General features: G+C 33.5%; 1 protein-coding gene and 1 pseudogene across 1 annotated transcript; both read left to right on the forward strand.

Moving 5' to 3' along the window:
• Window positions 1-269: 269 nt before the first annotated feature.
• On the forward strand, window positions 270-6,273 carry LOC111885992 (protein argonaute 1). Its single transcript, XM_023882234.3, has 20 exons — window positions 270-837; window positions 2,008-2,198; window positions 2,290-2,442; window positions 2,536-2,666; window positions 2,750-2,856; window positions 2,925-3,028; window positions 3,110-3,248; window positions 3,337-3,453; window positions 3,541-3,651; window positions 3,731-3,802; window positions 3,882-4,001; window positions 4,104-4,272; window positions 4,335-4,456; window positions 4,564-4,701; window positions 4,779-4,984; window positions 5,065-5,128; window positions 5,219-5,354; window positions 5,427-5,500; window positions 5,577-5,703; window positions 5,779-6,273. The coding sequence occupies exons 1-20, from the start codon at window positions 361-363 to the stop codon at window positions 5,967-5,969; spliced, it is 2,949 nt and encodes a 982-aa protein (XP_023738002.1). The 5' UTR covers window positions 270-360; the 3' UTR covers window positions 5,970-6,273.
• A 7,851-nt stretch (window positions 6,274-14,124) lies between these two features.
• Window positions 14,125-19,984, forward strand: LOC111886042 (protein argonaute MEL1-like; annotated as a pseudogene).
• Window positions 19,985-20,743: the final 759 nt, after the last annotated feature.

The following is a 20,743-nucleotide window of genomic DNA, read 5'->3' on the forward strand; positions in this document are numbered from 1 at the left end:
AATCAATGAATTAATTATTTATCTTATTATGAGTAATATTATGAATAATTTTCTCATATTAATACTTTTTAAAAAGATAATCCTTTTAAAATTGGGAAGAAAAAGTATCGGAGCACATATCGGGTACAAGATATGGGTAAAAGAGGCGAAAAGAAATCAAACGGGCGGCATGTTAGTAAGATTTGACGTTCGCGTGTTTCTGGTAAACGATTTTACCAATTTACCCTCCGTCTTGTTGTGATTATATAACACGCGCTACCAACTCCTCCCCCTCCCACTCACCATCACACTGTATGCGCTCATCAACATCTCGTCTCTTCACGTTCTCTCTCTAAAACCGTCTCCGAAGTTTGTTTTCCGATGTCTGGAAGGGGCCGTGGTGGCGGTGGTGGTGGCCGTGGGCGAGGGCGCGGCGGCGGACAACCGTCGCAATCGCATTCTCAGGACGCCGGCGGTAGAGGAAATGCCGCCCCTCGAGTGCCTCCACAGACGGTTGCTTCGACTGTGACTCAGTTCGGAAACCTTTCTGTTGGTTCATCGACCCCGTCGCCGTCAACCGCACCCGCCGCCGCTAGGGCAACTGCTGCTGGTACAGTTCCGCAGCAACCGGTAATGCAACAAAATCCGGTTCAAACTCCCCCTGCGCCAGTGGTTTCCGCTCAGCAACCGATTACGAAAGCAGCACAACCTCCGCAGGCTTCATCGGCGGCCCCTACTTCATCGAGAATCATTAAGGCACCGCCAAGGACTGGGTACGGAACTCTAGGTCGTAAATGTGTTATCCGAGCGAATCATTTTCTCGTCGATCTCGGCGAAAAGGATCCCTATCAGTATGATGTAAGTTTTCTCTCTATAGATTACTTTTAATTATTCCTCAGTCGTATACGGTATGTGTTTTCACTACATGTTTAGAATGCGTGTATACACATACGTCATTGTGTTTTCAATTTTAGGGAGAATCGTACATAAGCATTTACAGAGATGTATTATGTGTATTTTTGTCCGGATTTTCGTATCTATCGATGTCATCAACAATTATACAGTGAAAACTTATTTTCTCAAAGCAAATCAACTCTAATTTTAACATGTTAAATGAAAATGTACATCGTTCTTCATTTTGTTCATTTATGATCAGAAAATGGGTTCATCAACTCATCGGTATGTGCATTCATTTTTTGTGGTTCTGTTTCTGTACGTATCTCATTAGAGAACCAGAATCTCCATGTTGCATCATTTATTTTGATTTCTATTTTCATACATTCATCCTTTATGTATCTCAACCTTTATTTAATCAATTAGGCTTATAATAAAAGAGTTTCAGTTTCTTTCTCTTTTCGTTGTAATGTCTTCTTCCTACTTCAGGTAGGGTTGTTCGTTGTTTTTTCCATTTCGGTCATTAATCTGTTGGCTTTCACATGTGTGTCTGAGTCAGGTCCCCATTTATCACCGATTTTAGAATAAGGTTAACCAGTATAGTATCACAGTGATTTCAGACTACTGTCACTTTTTTAGCACATTAATCCACTACAGTTTTGTTTATTATTTAAAGCAAATATTTCAATTCTTTCTGAGACTCTAGTAAATTGATAAGCTAATTTAAGTGTTTGGATAAATCCAGCTTATTAGGCTAAATAAGCTAATTTTAATAAGCATTCCTCCCCTTGCTTATTGCTTATTCCCACCACAAATAAGCTATAAGCAATAAGCTAAAAATCTAATCCAAACACCCCAATGTATTTGTATCTTGTCTATAGAATCTCTACGTACATATTACCATATTTGGGTTTAGTGTATACTAATATTCCAGACAGAGTACCCTCGTTTTCGATGTTGCAATGTAAGCATAACACAGTTGTCTTATCTGGTTACTTATTATATGCCATTTTACTGTATATATATATATATTTTTTTCCTCTTGTTTGCTGGTTTGAAATGCAATGTAGTTATTTTAAACACGAGATATGTGGGTTATAATGAACTTTGTGTTATTTTATTTCCATGTGTTAGGTGACAATCACACCTGAGGTTATTTCAAAGACTAGAAGTCGTGAGATCTTGAAGCTTCTCAGTGAATTATACAAGCAATCTCATCTGGGAAACATGTTATTAGCCTATGATGGGAAGAAAAGTGCATTTGCTGCTGGACCTCTTCCATTTGAATCAAAAGAATTTGTGGTGAAACTCAATGAGAGTAATGGGTATAATTTATATTTCTTACTATCTGTTTCTTAATTCTTGCTTCTTTCAAAAACAATTATCCTATGTTAATGTTGGTATGTAATATTGTAGGCGTGAAAAGGAATTCAAGGTGAACATTAAGTTTGTTTCCAGAAAAGATCTGCACCATTTGAGACAGTTTTTAAGTGGTAGACAGCATGATAATCCACAAGAGACCATTCAAGCTCTTGATGTTGTTCTAAGGGAGGCAGCTTCAATAAACGAGTAAAACATATATTTTACATTTTTCTCTCTGTTTTCTACTTTTCTACTTATTAAAATTTCTCTGAGGTTGTTAATATCTTCTTGTAATTACAGCCGACAAATCATTGGTAGATCTTTATTTAGTGCTGAATTTGGGAAAGGTGTGCTTGGTGATGGAATTGAATATTGGAAAGGATTTTATCAGAGTCTGCGCCCTACTCAAATGGGTTTATCCTTAAACATTGGTGTGTATTTCTTTCTATACTTCTTGTTATTATTCATAAAGTTTTAAAAATAATCAGTCATTCTGAATTATCTGATTTTGCAGACATGAGTGCCAGAGCATTCTATGAAACAAAACTAGTCACTGAATTTGTTGGGGAGTTTCTTGGGAAAGATTTAATGAGACCCCTTTCAGATCAAGAGCGTATAAAGGTAGCAAAACTTTGTTACTATTACATTCTATTAGCAAGGGGTAATAGTGTCTTTTGTGATAATTACAGGTGAAGAGAGCATTGAGAGGTGTGAGGGTGGAAGTGAGGCGTGAGAATTATATGAGAAGGTACAAGGTTCAAGCATTAACAGTCCAACCAACCAATCAACTGACGTAAGCTTCAAATGATCATTTAATTACTTTTCTTAAAAAAGTTTTTATGTTTTGTTAATCAATTTTTTTTTCTTTTGTTAGTTTCCCTGTTGATGATACTGGAAAAACCATGTCTGTTGTTCAGTACTTCAGAGAGAAGTACAACATTCATCTTAGGTATCCACATCTTCCTGCAATCCAAGCTGGTTCTGATGCAAAACCCACATATTTGCCAATGGAGGTTTGTTTTTTTTTTTATTTTTATTATTATATTTATTTGGAATGAATAAATAAGTTGTGCTAACAGTAACAGCAATTTGTGATTAAAGATTTGTAGGATTGCTGGTGGACAGCGATATGCTCTGAAGCTTAATGAGAAGCAAGTGACAAACTTTCTTAGGGCTACATGCCAGCGTCCACTTGACAGGGAAGCTAGCATCAAGAATGTATGAATATTATAAACTAAAAGTTTTATAATTTTTTTAATGTATGATTAAAAAATGTTATCTATTTTTTTTTTATGTTGTTTGTAGACTATGGTAAGTAACAATTACAATGCCAATCCGCTTGTGAGCCAAGCCTTTGGACTGGCTGTTAAAGAGCAGCTGACAATGATAGATGCCCGGGTCCTTCCACCTCCACATGTAAGTAACTTGGCATTTTAGCCTCTTTTTTTATTTCATATATTTTTTTTAAAGACTTGGATTAACTTTTGTTATTCAGCTCAAGTACCACGGGACAGGGGCTGGTTCAGAAATCAATCCATCAGTTGGTCAATGGAACATGATGAACCTGGTAAAGTTGTACTTCTCATTTGCTTTGTAATTTACAGCTCTTTATTATTGTCTGTCTCACATTTGTTCTGTTTGTGTAGAAAATGATCAATGGAGGCACAGTGAATTACTGGGCGATTGCCAACTTCTCACGCCACAGGGAAGATGCTGTTGGGCGATTTATTCATGGACTGGTTACCATGTGTCAGAACAGAGGCATTGTATGTATTTGTTTTTCACTTTTTCTTTATATATTAACACACAATAACAATAACATGGTAATTAGTAATATTATTAACAACATATTTTGTTACTCTTTGAAGGTGTTTAATCCCCAACCACTGATTCCAATGTACAACTCTGCTCCAAACTATATTGAAAAAGCTTTGGTTGAAATTCACACCCAGTGTACAGCCCAACTTCAGAAGGTTGCACCTGGCAACTCACTTCAACTATTGTTTGTGATTCTTCCGGATGCAAAAGGAACTTATCGTAAGTCTTTAATTTATATCTTAATTAATTTAAATTTATTTATTGTTGATTATTTCTTTCAGCAAGAATCAAACGGGTATGTGAGACCGAGCTGGGAATCATTTCCCAATGCTGTCAGCCAAAAAATGTCATGAAGCTTAGTAATCAGTACTTTGAAAATGTGGCAATGAAGATCAATGTTAAGGTATCAACTCACCAATTACCATTATTCTTTTTCTTTTAGCAACATAATAACAATAACAATAATAGTAATGTAGTGAATTGTATTATGTTATTTATAATTATATTTAGGTTGGTGGAAGAAACTCAGTCTTGGCTGCAGCTCTTGCTAATAGACTTCCCTACATCACGGAACGCCCAACAATAATTTTTGGAGCTGATGTAACTCATCCTTCACCTGGAGAGGATTCAAGCCCTTCCATTGCTGCGGTAACTTTGTTTGTTTATTTAAAGAAAAATCTAGTTTTGTATTTTTGTTATTGATTAATATAATATAATTAATATAGGTGGTTGCTTCAATGGATTGGCCTCAAGTGACAAAGTATAAAGCCCTAGTATCCGCACAGCCCCACAGACAAGAGATCATTGAGGATCTGTACTCAACCACGACTGATGCAAGAAGGGGAGTGATTCATACTGGCTTAATCAGAGAACTTTTGATTTCCTTTAAAAAATCAACTGGTCATAAACCACATAGGATCATATTCTACAGGTATCACACACACTTTCCTCTTTTTCCTTCTAAAACTTGTATTATAAAGTTTCTCATTCTTGTATTATTATCACTCACAGGGATGGTGTGAGTGAGGGGCAGTTTAATGAAGTCTTGATGAGTGAAATGGATAAAATCCGCAAGGTATTTATTGTTTGTGCAGAGCAGAGGTTATGACTTTTTGAAAAAACTTATGTTTTGATGTTTATTTATATTTATATTTATATGGATCAGGCTTGTGCCTCATTGGAGGAGGGGTATATGCCACCTGTAACATTCATTGTTGTGCAAAAGAGGCATCACACACGTTTCTTTCCTATGAAGCATGGAGATAAAGCTAGCACTGACAGGAGTGGCAACATTCTTCCAGGTTTTCAACAGTTTTATTATTTGTAATAATTATTAACATAGCAATGAATGTTAAATGTTGTTATGTTGGCAGGGACTGTTGTTGACACCAAGATTTGCCACCCAACGGAGTTTGATTTCTACCTGTGTAGTCATGCTGGTATTCAGGTGAACCAACTGAACTACTTGAGCTTAATAAATGTTTCAGTTTAAAAGCAAGCTGATGTATATCTGATTTGCACAGGGAACAAGCAGGCCAACACATTACCATGTGTTGTATGATGAGAATAAGTTCACTCCTGATGGTCTCCAAAATCTAACAAACTGTCTATGCTACACCTACCAAAGGTGTACAAGATCTGTGTCCATAGGTATAATTATAAATAACTTGTTTATCTTTATGCTAAAACTATATATATGATATATTTCAAATAAACAAAATGCAGTTCCTCCTGCTTACTATGCGCATTTGGCTGCATTTCGTGCCCGGTATTACATGGAGGGGGCTGAATTGTCTGACAGTGGTTCTTCACATGGAGGGGGAGCTGGGGGGCGTGCAACAAGAGACCGGGTTGCTGAAGTGCGTCCTGTCCCTGTGATTCATGAGAATGTTAAGAGCGTCATGTTCTACTGTTAGCTCTTTGTTTTGGGAAATATGGTAGTAAAGTAAGTAGCATCTGTTTTTGGGTAAATGAGATAAAGTAAGTAGTTTTTGGGTTTTTAAATCATCATACAACAATGGAAGGAAAAAGAGCAAGTAAGTAAAAGAAAGTAGTAGGTTTTTGGCTTTTGTGGCATGGATGTAGATAGGCTAGCTGGCTTTAAGCTTTTGGTTTCACATAACATAGTTTTTGTGGCATATGTTAACACCACTCCCTCCCTTTGTTATGGTGGTTGGTTGGTTTTAATCTATGTTGAAAAATGTTATTTGCTTGGATCAATGAATGAATTCTACATCTTTTTACTTCCAAAGCTATTTATTTCTGCTTTTTTGCATTCTTTCTTGCTACCATATATAATCACATGTCACCCAAATGCTTTTTGGCATGGAACAACCCACCCAACGCAACCTATTTTGTAAACCATGTTGGGAATCATTCTCAAATAAAAGGGATTCTCAATTTCGTCCTTTTTTTATACACGCAAAATTTTCTTCTTAACTTAGTGTTTACATTCCCATATCACTCCCTAATTCGGCCTTTCTCTTACTTCAATTTGGCTTTGGCCTTTCTTTTCATCCATTCCATCATTTTTCTTATTCTCTTTCTAAAAGCGTTCACATTTCAGATCTATGATTAAAGTGTTCAATAAAGTTACTAGGTTGCTATTGAAAAAGATATTTTATGATTGTATATGTATCACGATAAGATGGAGATATGCATGGAAAACGAAAACATTACTAGAAAGGGCACATGAGGAAAATATGTATGTTGCTTGAATGGAACTTTATCATAACGTAGAATAATACTCAAATCGTCAATAGATGATTTTGGAGTGTCCTCAAGTTCGTTAAGCATGATATGATGGTTTTCTATCAGGTCGATAAAGCTGGTTGGAGTAAGATTTATCTGGAAAATTAATCAAGTGATGAAATATAATAAATTTATGTCATAAGTAAAGAAAATGTTATAAGCTACTCGAAGGAGTAATGTCAGTCCAAAGTATGCTATAAAAAGAGGTCTACTCGGGAAAATGTTACACATGAGGACTTGTATTACGGCATGTCAACAAGAATAACGAAGCCCAAGTCTCATCGGAATGGGTAAGTTAGAGGTGGGATGTAGATAGTGGACCCCCCATCCAAGGGTGCAAAGATTGTTTCCATATACAACTTCCGGCCCTGTGTATGTGTTATGTACTAGAGTAGCTACGGAAGAAATTGGATGATAAGCATGAAAAGTGTTGTTTGGCTATTGCTCAAATTCAAATGCATACAACTATATAATCCAAAAAAGGTAAGTTCAAAGGCATACAAATATATAATCCTAAAAAGAAGGTCATTATCAATCGTTATGTAGTGTTTGATGAAGGAATATAAGATTAGTCCTGAAAATTCTAGAAGGAGCCACTAGCCATCGGTGAGGCCTCGAAAATTACCAACCAGATTAGATAATGATAATGCACTAATATATATATATATATATATATATATATATATATATATATATATATATATATATATATATATATATATATATATATATATATATATATATATATATATATATATATATATATATATATATATATATATATATATATATATATATATATATATATATATATATATATATATATATATATACTACCTTATAAAAGAAATCCTACTATTTCTATAAATAGATCCAATAAAATAATAATATTTTTTTAAGACGTTCAACTCTCACTCTCTAAACGTAAAATACAACTGATCATGAATAAAAATATTATAATTTAAATTGCAAGTTTGGTCCCTGTGGTATGTCAAAAATTGGATGTTTGGTCCAAAAAGTTTTGGGGTTGCACCGGTGGTCCAAAATGTTTGATTTGTTGTGGAATTGGTCCAAAGGTTTAACAGTTATTTGTGCCCTCCGTTTGTATGAGGGTATTTCTGTCCAACTTCCAATTATCCACTCAAACTTCAAGACTCAACAACACCTATGGCTAGTAAAATCAGCACAGTCTCACCACCGAAAGCCACCCAATCTCAGCCCCTCCAACAGCAAGACCGGGTTGCAATAGTCATCAGCGTCTCTTGCGGTATCAGCAAAGCCATCTCCCTCCACCTAGCATCCCTTGGAGCAAAACTCATCGTCAATTACACTTCCAATTCCTCTAAAGCGGATCTAGTCGTTTCATAAATTAATTCCAAATTTCAATCTGAATCCCTACAAGCTGTTTCTTTCAAAGTCGATGTATCAAATCTGATTCAAGTAAAAGCCCTCTTTTATGCAGCTAAATCGATTGGGAGGAAGAGGAGATTGGAACGAGAATGAACCGAAGGCAGTCAAGAAGAAGGAAAACGAAGTCAGCGAAGGTTCGATCGTTCTTATGGCTGAATGAAGGGGGCCCGATGGCTTCTGATTTTTCTTCAATTGATTCGCAATCAGTGATGGCCTCTGGGATTTGATTCAGGCCAAAGAAGAGGAAAGGAAAGGAGGAGGCAACGAGGGGTGTTAGGAGGTGGTAGTCGACGACTCATTCTTCTTCTACTCCAGTCTTGAGGTGCGATGGGGAAAAACGAAGGGCACGGTAGTAGCGATTGGCGCCAGTGGAGGCTGTGTTTGGTGGTCAGGCAGCCACGAGGAGGGGAGGTGGAGGCGATCGGTCGTTGGCTGGGAGAAGCACCTCCGATGCTTCACTATTTCGCAGAGGAGAATACGAAAGCAGCAATGGCGGCTTAAGGGCGCCTCTTCTGTCTCGACTGGAAGGTACAATGGTGAGGGATCAAAAGGGGCTTGTCGCCTCTCGTGTTTGCTCCGGGGAACTGCACATATGATTTAGCGGTAGGTATCAATTAATTAGGGTTTAATTTAATAAGATATTAAAAGAAGGGGTGTGAATTGACAGAAATACCCTCACACAAACGGAGGACACAAACGGCTGTTAAGCCTTTGGACCAATTCCACAACAAATCAAACCTTTTGGACCACCGGTGCAACCCCAAAACTTTTTGGACCAAACATCCAATTTTTGACATACCACACGGACCAAACTTGCAATTTTGTCGATTTTAACTCGGTCTCACATTGTTAATCAAAGCCTGATATCTCGGTCCTCTCCATCTCCATATTTTGAGCTCTAGCTCTCAACGCCTTTCTCCGTATATTCATCTTCCTCCCACCCTGACTTTCACTCTCCCTTTCTTCTCTCTACAAACCCTAAGCTGCCGCCACCACCACCACCATCGATCGTCTCATCCGCCACCACCATCACGGCTTACTGCAGTCGCCCACCTCACTACCACTGTCAATATGCTTCATGGTAGGGTCTTCTTCGATTTCCGGTATGCACTTTACCACCATCAAACACACTTTTCTTGTAAGTGGGTTAGACATGTTCTGAATTTATGACGCCAATCGAACAAAATTGTATGAGTATGAGGTTTGACAGTTCGGCCACGACTCAAATCAGGGTTCCTCCAAGTGTAAGTTCATTTCCCATTTTTTGCATTAGGTGAATAAGTGACCATATTTCCTGTAGGAAATTTACCAATTCTTTCGTCCAACATGTTCTTTTGGGAATCGTGTTGAAGATCTTCCTCATCGTTCTACCTTCGACACTCATGGTGATTTCTATCCTGTGGAACTCGATAATTCCCTAATCTATCTTTTCGTATTACCACTCATTTCCCACTTTTCTTGTTAGTGTTATCTAAAGTCTAAATTGATGTTTATGGTTATTAGGTCTTAAGAGTTTACCTTTTTACCTAAATCAAAAGTATTCATTTTTTAAATTACTTTACCTTCTCAAGTTATTTCAATTTGGGGCATATCCCTTTTGAAAATCGATGTTGACAGATGTACCCAAGTTAGGACCAATTCAACATCCGTTGGTCTGTTTCTGCTGACTCTTACTAACCCTTATCCAATCCTGAGCCGACTTTGACTTTTAATTACAATTTTGAGTGCGTTTGAGTGTTTGACATTATATTAGATGGTCTCATGTTATTCTTTGCAGCATATATAAGAAATCTTAGGATTTATAGGTGCTAATCTTTGGTTTTTGTAGGCATTTAATTTATCAATCTATGTATTATTTGTGTAGGTTAGAAGTTGTTGTTGACAACAAAGAAATTAAGAAAGTCCACAATAAGAGAGTTCCTAACTGCAAATCTTATGCAGACAAAAATGAAGTAATTCTTTACATGATTGTATTTTGGAGGCTTTGGATGCCAGTTCATGCTTCAAAATCTTAGGTATGTTACAAAAAATGATAAAATTAAAAAAATTCAATATGATATTATCCTATACATGGGGTTCAATTAGAAGAGTACTATGTTTGTTAATGGAACTTAATAAGTTTGACAATCTACTTAAAGTAGATGCACCACCAAATCCTTTAGAAAGGGTTCTCTCATGAAAGCAAACATGGATGCTGATGTCCGTCCTAACCAAGTAAGCAAACACAAAATTGTAATAATATATTTTTAAATTCAGTTTTATGTTATTTGAAAATTTTAATTATTTTTTTTAGTTTCCAGGTGGACCTTTTGAAATTCATACCAAATTCTTTTTATTTCATTTTCAAGCTATCATATATTGATCATTGATTTTAATTGGTAAATCATGTAGTTGTCATTTTGTTCATTGTTTGATCGAGTAATGATCATTTGCCTTAATTTTTGCATTGTGTAGCTTCATATCCAGACATAAGAATGTTATTATGTTACTCTTGAGTGGTAGATGCAAGATGGTTGCCATTTTCTTGCTTTGACAAATTTTAAATAATTAAAGTACTTTTTGCATTAATTTTTGTAGATGATGAAGTTCCAGGAAAAAAGCAAGTCATGGTGGCTGCTTTTCGAAATCTAGCTATATAAATGACATATTTTGGACAAGTACCTATATATTGCATACTTTGAGAGGCTTAGGTAATATCATTTTTTCTTTTATTACATTATTTTTTTTCCTCATTCTTTCGTTAACATGGGTCACTTGATGGGTTTTAGGGTTAAAATGGTGTTAAAACTAGATTGAAATATATTAAAATACAATGCTATAGTAACAAAATCAATGTAAGATGTTAGAATAAACACATAAATAAATGTACATTGTTATTTCTTTTATTTATCCCCTAAATTAAGAATGTATGTATGTGCTGAAGAGGTTTTGACTTTGAGTATGCTATAGGTTGACATGTTGGGATATATAACAAGTGCATTTAGATCACTGTGTGTACAAAGAAGTATTGCACGATTAATATTTTGTGCCGTTTTGACTGATTTCTTTTTATTGGTTATTTGATGTATCATGTAACAAATAACACCATAGTTTGATTATATTGTCTTCAACATGCAATTTCTTTTGGAACATAATATTTTTGTGAAGGAAACATATCACCGAAAGAACCTACGTGCCCCGCCGCTTTGCGCGGGTACACTGCTAGTATGTATGTATATATATATATATATATATATATATATATATATATATATATATATATATACACATATATATAGGCCTAGGTTATTCTATTCAAACTAATTATTGTGTTATTATATGTATAAATGTGGGTCAATCAATTTTACTTATTTTAAGAAAGTGATTAATACATATTATTGAATTAAAAATAATTGAAAAACATCATCTAATTTAATTACAAGGGTATTTTAGTCAATTAATATACATTTAATAAAGAAAAATTGAATATTTGAAGGGATCATATAATCTATTAATTTTAAAACCCGATTTTACGAATTTTAATTCTTTTAATTCGAAGATTCTGACAGAATATGTTTATAACTATATTTAAAAATAAAAATATTCTTGAATTATAAATATAAAAATATTCTTGAACCTATTTCTTGATCATGACTTTAAAACTTCTTGTAGAACAACAATTCTTGAACAATCAATTGAAGAATAAAAACAAAAAATGCATTACTTCTTATAGAATACAGGTAACAATTGTTAAGAATTACAATAGAATTAGAATTCATGATTCCATTCCAACAGAATTGGAATTCGTGATTCCATTCCAAAAGAATTGGAATCGCACCAATATCATCCATTTAATCATCTACAGAAACAAATTGATTTTTATCATATAAGAAGAAGTAATGGAATTTAGAACAGCTGAAGAGAGTCTTTGCAAGACTGATAGATTTGCAATAATCGTAAAAGTTGTCAAGCTCGTCGAACTGCTTTCTTACTCGTCTCAAAAACTCGTAAACCTTGACGGAATCTGAAATCTCAATCTCTCTAAACTGACCTATCAAAATACTCTGGGCATCGGTCATGTCGTAATACATATAGATGCTCTGTTTCACAATCGGGTACAAAGCCACCATCACAATCCTGTGATTCCTCGTCGGACCTGAACGATTCAACATTCATAGAATAAGTTTTCTGTCATGGTAAACGGTGATTCATATGGAGGAGGAGAAGAAATAATATAATTATTACGCAACTTGTAGGGCGACAAGCGATAAATCGATCCATGAGTTGCATCAGATGTTGAAGTCGAGAAAATAGGTTATCCTTCGTCTTTCCATCTACCATAGATTTTAGAGTCATCGACTCCGGCTCCTCTATTCGAATTAGAAATAGAGGAGGAAAAGGGAGACCATTACGTCCGATCAATCAACAAGATTAAGGAGCTGTTAATTTCATCGATCGATTGGAGAATAGAGAAGGGAGTTGCAATCATTTGGCTTCTGTCGACCGGAGGGAGGAGACGCGAAGAAGAGGAGGTGCAATTTTGGGAGGTGTTGATCGGATTTGAGAAGTGAAGAAGGAAAAAACGATACTGGCTTCAATTTAGGGCTTTGAATCTAGGAATACAGCAAATATCCAATTATATATCTATTTTACCATAATTAACAAATAATAAGATTACTATAATACCCTTATCTTATTTATTAAATGATTTTATTTATCTAAAATCTGATTGGTGCATACAATAACACAATACTTAGTTTAAACATTTGAACCTAGCTCTCTCTCTCTCTCTCTCTATATATATATATATATATATATATATATATATATATATATATATACACACCCTTAAGGGTATATAAGCTTAGGTACCAAACACCATAATATGTCGTTTTATTTGATATATTCATTAAAATGTTTTTAAATTTCAACCCCCACTTGATTTACTTTCAAGATTTTCGAAATTTCACTATTATTTTTCTCTTACACCACATCTTTTTGACTAACACCTACTAGACTATATATATTGTAGTTGAAAATGAAAAATATGCAAGAGGAAGATAAACATGTAATTTATAAAAATCATGGAAGTAAATCAAGTTAGAAGTTAAATTATAAGAACATTGGACAATTAAAATGTATCATATGCTACAAAACGATGTAGTATGGTGAGTTTGAGTACCTAAGCTTATATACCCTTAAGGGTATATTCACCTTTCCCTATATATATATATATATATATATATATATATATATATATATATATATATATATATATATATATATATATATATATATTCTCAAAAGCTTAAAGAATAATAAAGTTCTTTTGTTTTAGATATTTTCCATTAAAATTTTTCATTCTTATACTTTTGGTCCCTTATTAGAAAAGTTTGTGGTCTTCAAAATTTAACCAAATAAATAGAAGATGGACACGATAAAGCTTTGAATTATACTTATTGATTCGTTCGAACAAGCCCTGAACTTTTTCTCCGGATGATCCCTCGTTCTAGATGTCAAAGTCTGAGAAGGGTGTCCACATTCACAAAGATTTGCATCTTCAAATATTTTCTTAAAGGAAGAAGAATAAGTAGCCATTACAAGAGATTGAACACAGACATCGTTCGTTTTTCTCTTCTCCACGCCTGATATATAAAGGGCAATTCTAATATGTTTATTTCATGTAATTAAATATAATGCCATGTCATTTGCCAACTAATTGTATACCTCATGAATCTGGTTGTCTTTAATGAGAATTGAACAAAAGTGTAAAAAGGTTAAGTTCGTTGGGTTTTTTTGAACATACAAAACATGATTGGAGTTTTTTGAACAGTTTCGAAACTTTGTTGGTCTTACAAGTCATTTTTTCGATATTTAAGTCCACGTCAGAAGCCATGTCATTCATTGATTTTCATTAGCTAGTTGACACTAATGAGAATTGAACAAAAGTGTAAAAGTTAGTTAGGATTTTTTAGACAAATGGTTAAGTTCGTTGGGTTGCCTTGAACAAACAAAACATAATTGAGGTTTTTTGAACGGTTTGGAAACTTCGTTGGGCTTATAAGTCATTTTTCCTTCATATGGAGCATCACATCTCAGAAACATGTTGTTAGCTTATGATGGAAACAAAACCACGTGTTTTCTGCAGGGCCATTACCATTTGAATCCCAAGAGTTTTATGTTAAACTCACCCAACAAAATGGGTATAATTATTACTTACTTTCTAATATCTGTTTTTTTTTTTAAAAACTTCTTTTCAAATTGTAATTTATTTTATACACAGATATTGTAGGTGGGAAAAAGGAATTCAAAATCAACATCAAATTTGCAGCTAGAAAGGATATGAACCATCTGAAACAATTCTTAGTTCGTGGACACCATGATAATCCCCATGAAGCTATCCAAGCTCTTGATGTTGTTCTAAGTGATTGTTTACAAGGGTAACAAGTAAGTGTCATAATATATCTTTTCTCATTAAGCTCTCAATAGGTTCTAATTGTTTTTACATGAATTGTTTGTAGGAGGAAAACACTTGATAGATCATTGTTTAGTCCCGAATTTGGGACAAGTGTTCTTGGTGATGGTGTTGAGTTTTGGAAAAGGGTTTTATCAAACTCTAAGACCAACTCAAATAAACTCTAAGACCAACTCAAATGGGCTTGTCAATTAACCTTGGTATGTATTTGTATATATTTTGATTATATATTTGTATATATTTTAATCATCAACCATTATAAATTAATATAAATCTTACATATATGTCAGTTTGTGCTTTTTATGAACCTAAGTTAGTTACTGAGTTTGTTGGTGAATTTCTACATAAGGATATATCGAGACCACTATCGGACCAAGATCATATCAAGGTACGAATTAGGAAAGGTTTTCTTTCTTTCTTTCTTTTTTATAAAAAAAAATACCATTTTATTAATCTTAAAAAGTTGTATTTTAATGATAATTTATTATTTCCCTTTCAGGTAAAGACAACATTGAGAGGTGTAAGAGTGGAAGTTAGAAGACATGATTACATGAGACATTACAAGGTTCATTCGTTAACAGTTCAACCAATTAGGAGACAGGATTACATGAGACATTACAAGGTTCATTGGTTAACAGTTCAACCAACTAAACAACTAACGTAAGCTTCAATTCAAATAAACATTTTTTAAAAAAGTTTTTGTGTTTTTTAACTTTATTGTTGTTAAATCTTGTTAGATTTATTGTTCATGACACTAGAGCGACAGTATCTCTTTTGGAGTATTTTCGGGAGAAATACAACATTAATCTTTGGTTTCCACACCTTCCAACAATCCAAGCTGGCACAAATGCTAAACCGATCTATTTACCAATGGAGGTCTCTTGTTATAATTTATGAGAGATCATGATTCTTCCACTTAAGAAATTGATTTCTACTATGGATAAATCAATTTCTTGAATGGAAAATCACATTCTTTTTGTATAGGATTAATTAAAAAAATATTGTAAATTCAAATGTAATTTTGTTAGAGTAAAGATTTGTAGCATTGTAAGTGTTGTACAAAAGTTGAATGGAAAACAAGTAATAGACTATCTCAAGGCCACGTGTCAGCGCCCAATAGACAGGGAGAAAAGCATCCATAAGATATTTATAAATTCCAACCATAGATTGAAATCCATTTATTTATTTATTATTTGGTGCATATGTTTTAATTTGTAGACTATGGAGAGTAATCTTCCTATTCTAATAAAAGCATAATTTTATTATTCTTTTATCATGTGTCATCATATTAGGCTTCCTAATTAATGTTATGTCACTTGTCAACCTATTGATTCAACATTTTAAATTTCAAATTTTAAATTTTCCACTCTAATTATATTAAATCAATAATATTAGAATAAAAATTAAAATATAATTAATACAAATTATAAGGTGATATAATTTCATATATTTCTTTAAACCAATGATTATAATTTTATATACCTAAAAAAATATCTTTAATTAATTATTTATGTAAAATAGTTTATTTAAAATAATTTTGTTACCACGGTTTTCATGAGTTATAAACTAGTAATTACAATAAAATAAGCTTGTAGTCTAAGGTTTTGGAATGCATATGTACACGAGCAGCTTGCTTCAATTGAAGCACACATTATCCCACCTCCATATGTAACTAACTTCTCTAACACCTTTTTTTACAAGCATTTATCTCTTATTTTTTATTTTTATAAATTTTATTTTATCTTTCAGATCAGGTATGAAGGATGTGAGCCTTTATCAAATATCTTTCCAGCAGCCGGCCGATGGTGTGTGAGTGACCATTTCTACCGTTGTTGCATTTGGGTAATTTAATCTTTTCCCATTCTTTAATGAATAATGATTCTTATTTCTGCAGGAGGTAGTTTGGATTTCTGGGCTGTCATCAACTTTTCACGTCACGGGGAAGTTGCGGTTAGGCCAAGAATTACTAAGGTGTTGTTTGTTTTTTTTGAAGCAAAATGTCTGCAGTCTGCGGACCACATCTGTAGACCTCTGCAGTAAAAGAGGTGGACCAAACGTATGCAGTCTGAAAAAAGAAGATTGTTTGTTTTTTTAACATCTGCAGACTACTAAAATAAACTAAAATCTAAATAAACTGTTTTTTTAAACTTCAAAGTGATTTTTTAATATTTTTATGACTTTGTTATAAATCTAAATAAACTACAATCAAATATTTTTATGATTTTTTAATATTTCAAAGTGATTTTTTATATTTTTATGACTTTGTTATAAATCTAAATAAACTAAAATCAAATATTTTTATGATTTTTTATTATTTCAAGGTGATTTTTTAATATTTTTATGACTTTGTTTTTTAACATATACATGCTATTAAAATAAACTAAAATCTAAATAAACTTGTTTTTTTAAACTTCAAATTGATTTTAATATTTTTATGACTTTGTTATAAATAATTAACAAAACTAGATCAAATTTTATGTATTATTGTATAAAAAGTGAAAATAAAATGGTATGAATATGTATATTTGATAACAATAAACAATTTTGGTCGCAAAGTTATACCTAAAAATTGTAATTAGAAATCAAAGACTTTGATACATAAATGGATGGAAATAAAATTCGACTCTTTCAATTAAATCAATTAAAAACGTACCATAAATATTTTCACAAGGAATTGACGAAACTGTATGAAATAATGTTTTATAAAATTTGACACAAAAAATATAAGAATATATTATGATATTTTTTTTTCATATTTATATAACAACTTCAACAACCATTATTGTAATAAATATTTATATATAAATTTGTCAAAAATATCATGTTTGTGTCATCGAACCTTTTTTATAAAGTATTATAACTTAAAAAAAACAAAATTGTTTATCATTAGTAAAGTTGGAATAAATATAAATTAAAAAAAACTAAAAAAATAAAGATATATGTGTTTTTTAGGCTAGAAGATGCCTGAAGATATTAGAAGACTTTGGTCCACATCTATGCTAAGAAGAGAGCGAGCAAACATTTTTAGGTCTGCAACATGCAGTCTTCAAAAAAACAAACAGTTTGCGAATGCTAATGTCTGCGCGGCATAGACAAAAGAGGCCAATAAGATCTCTAGATAAAAAACAAACAATACTTAAATAATAAAGAGAGAAAATAGATCATTGAGGATCTCTACTCAATAACTACCGATGCAACGGGTGATGTGGTTCATTCAGGACTAATTACGGAGCTTCTGATTTCATTCTATAATTCAACAGGTCGTAAACCGCATAGAATAATATTCTACATGTATATATGACAACACATTAATTTCCTTCATTTCTGGCATAATTATTAGTATTTTAATCATGACATTACCGATACTTGTATCACAGGGATGAAGCTGGTAAAGGACAGTTCAATGAGGTTTTGATGAACGAGATGGACAAAATCAGAAAGGCATTTGCTTTAATTTTTATGATATAAAACTTGAACCTTTTGTGTCTCAATGTGTTTGTGTATTAAAACTAGTTCTTTGTAATGATTTTTACTTATACGAGTGGCAACATTTTCCCAGGTTTCATGATTACTGATTATGGGTTTTCAACTGATATTCTTGTTAAATTAAAATTTTGTTCCAAGATATGCCACCCAACTCAATTTGACTTCTACGTGCGCAACCACGCTGCTATTCAGGTGAAATGTCATGTGCTTATTACATGTATATATTAAGTAATTTTTAAGAGTTTAAAAGGTGTATTGCGTTGGATAATTCAGTTTGGGTGTGTTTATTTGTGGGGAACGAGTAGGACAACACATTATCACGTGCTCTATGATGAAAACAAGTTAACTGCAGATGGGTTGCATAATCTTACATACAACTTATGCTTTATGCATGTAATTCAACCAACCAGCCAACCCTCTTAACCATTTTGATAAATTTCTTCCTATCATAACATAATTGGTTTTTCAATTTCAGGTACTAAAGGTGTACAAGATCCATGTCCATAGGTATGATGTTTGTTATGAAAAACGTAATCAAAACACGAAATCTAACAAACAGACACAATTAAATCAAATTTATATATAAGAATCATAATCAGAAAACATACTTGAATGTTGATGTTTACAACAGAAACACAAGAAACGAAATTATGTAGATTGAGGCTTGCGAATTGTAGTGTCCTAAGACAGAAATTTCTATGTTCCCTTCATCTTCAGAGAAAAAAAAATGCAAGAGAATTTGTGGTGATGATCTCTGTAACCCTCCAAAACTGCCATAATACCTGTCATTCAGTAATTACGAATTTAATAAAAATAAAAATTAATTTCGTAATTAATTAGGAAGACCCCAAAAGCCCAAGGCCCATCTTTTGACCATTAAATATTCTCTTGATATTAATTTCGTAATTAATCAGGAAGACCCCAAAAGGCCCATCTTTTGACCATTAAATATTCTCTTGATATTAGAGAAGATTTGGAGTCCAATTAGGCTAGTCCAACACAACCAACCAAGCCCATCCATCTTAGCCCAATGCTTGATCCATACTGATAAACTAATGAGGCTTAGACTTATAAGGAAAGATTTTTCTTTCTTGTTTCCAATGTGGGACAAGTCCCACAAAGTAAATTAATAAACAAAATTCCAACATGTTTTTCATCAGCTGATGATCATTCATGCATATATAAATTAAAGTTGTTTGTGTGTCTGCAGTTGCTCTTGTTTACTATGCTCATTTGGCTGCGATTCATGCACCCTGCTACATGGAAGGTGGTGAGTTGTCTGACAGTGACCGGGTTGCTGAGGTGCATCCTGTCCCTATGATTCATGAGAATGTCAAAAGTGTCATGTACTACTGTTAGCTTGTTGGAGGTTTTAGCTCTTTCAGGAATGGTAGATAATGGAAGGTAGCATATTTGTTTTTGGGTAATTAAATAATACAATGGAAGTAGACAAGTAGTAAAGGGTTTTTATTTTTGTGTCAAGTAATTAAGTACGCGCTCATGTAGATATGCTGGTTTTTAAAGTGCCTAAGGTTTTGGTTTCACTAGGCTTCATTAGTTTTTGGGATGTTGATATGTGCATTTTATGCACATATTCTGTATGTTTATTTCCGTCCTTTCATAGCATTCTACTTCATAATCCTTGCATTTAGTTAATTATTTGGGCAACTACACGTTTCATCAAGAATGTTTGGTATTTCACTATTTTTGATTTATTTTGCAGACAATATGGAGCATGGAGCTTCGAGCTTGGAAGCATGGAACTTGGAGTATGAAGCTTTAGAGCATGAAGAGAAGATGAACCGGTCATTCCATGGAGGAAAAGCATGAAGACATAACCCGTGTCATTGTTGCATTGTCATCACAACAAAGGACTACGTTTGAAACACGGTTCATGTCACAATGACAAGGGTCGTGTTTGTCCTTTCTCATCTTATATTTGAGTAACATGACTCGTGGTGAAGCTAGACTGAAGATGGAGCCAACGGTGAAGACTTTTTGGAATTTTAGCAAAAAGCATGGGCCATGCCAAAAACACATGGTCAAGACAAATGGATATGCCAAAAACACATGGGCAAAAGGCATGGCCATGCCAAAAACGCATGGCCTTATGGCATGCATGTGAACATTAATTAAAATAGGAGATGTTGCCATTGGGAAGCAAGACGGTTTCTGGAGCAACTAGGGGCGATCTTGGACGATTCTAGGAGAAATTTTGGAGCTTTTGAGAAGACCTAATCATTTCAAACAATTTTGATTTAATTTTTGTAAGCATTAAACATTCCGATTTCATCTTTATTCTTGTTTGATTTGTTCTTAGCCATGTGTGACTAAGAAACCCTAGTTTCTAGTTCCTGTTCAAAACATGTTGAATGCTTGACTTGAAGCATGTGATTTGATGTTTGATTTGTGATTCTATTCTAGTGATTATGTTCTTGTTTAAACTAGAATCCTTAAATTTGATTTGTGTTTGATTGGACACTTTCATGAATTGAATTTTTGTGTAGTTAATTAACTTTTAGGGCACCTAATCGTTCTACAAAGTTAATGATTGGTAACAAGCAATATGTTTTCTTATTGTAGAACATT

This window comes from Lactuca sativa, chromosome 1 (assembly GCF_002870075.4).
Source record: "Lactuca sativa cultivar Salinas chromosome 1, Lsat_Salinas_v11, whole genome shotgun sequence".
NCBI lineage: Eukaryota > Viridiplantae > Streptophyta > Magnoliopsida > Asterales > Asteraceae > Lactuca > Lactuca sativa.

Coding starts and splice junctions, on each gene's coding strand:
- LOC111885992 (XM_023882234.3), top strand. CDS start 361: ATGTCTGGAAGGGGCCGTGGTGGCGGTGGTGGTGGCCGTGGGCGAGGG. Junction 3,652..3,730: donor GGGTCCTTCCACCTCCACAT/GTAAGTAACTTG, acceptor TTTGTTATTCAG/CTCAAGTACCACGGGACAGG. Junction 4,273..4,334: donor GGATGCAAAAGGAACTTATC/GTAAGTCTTTAA, acceptor TATTTCTTTCAG/CAAGAATCAAACGGGTATGT.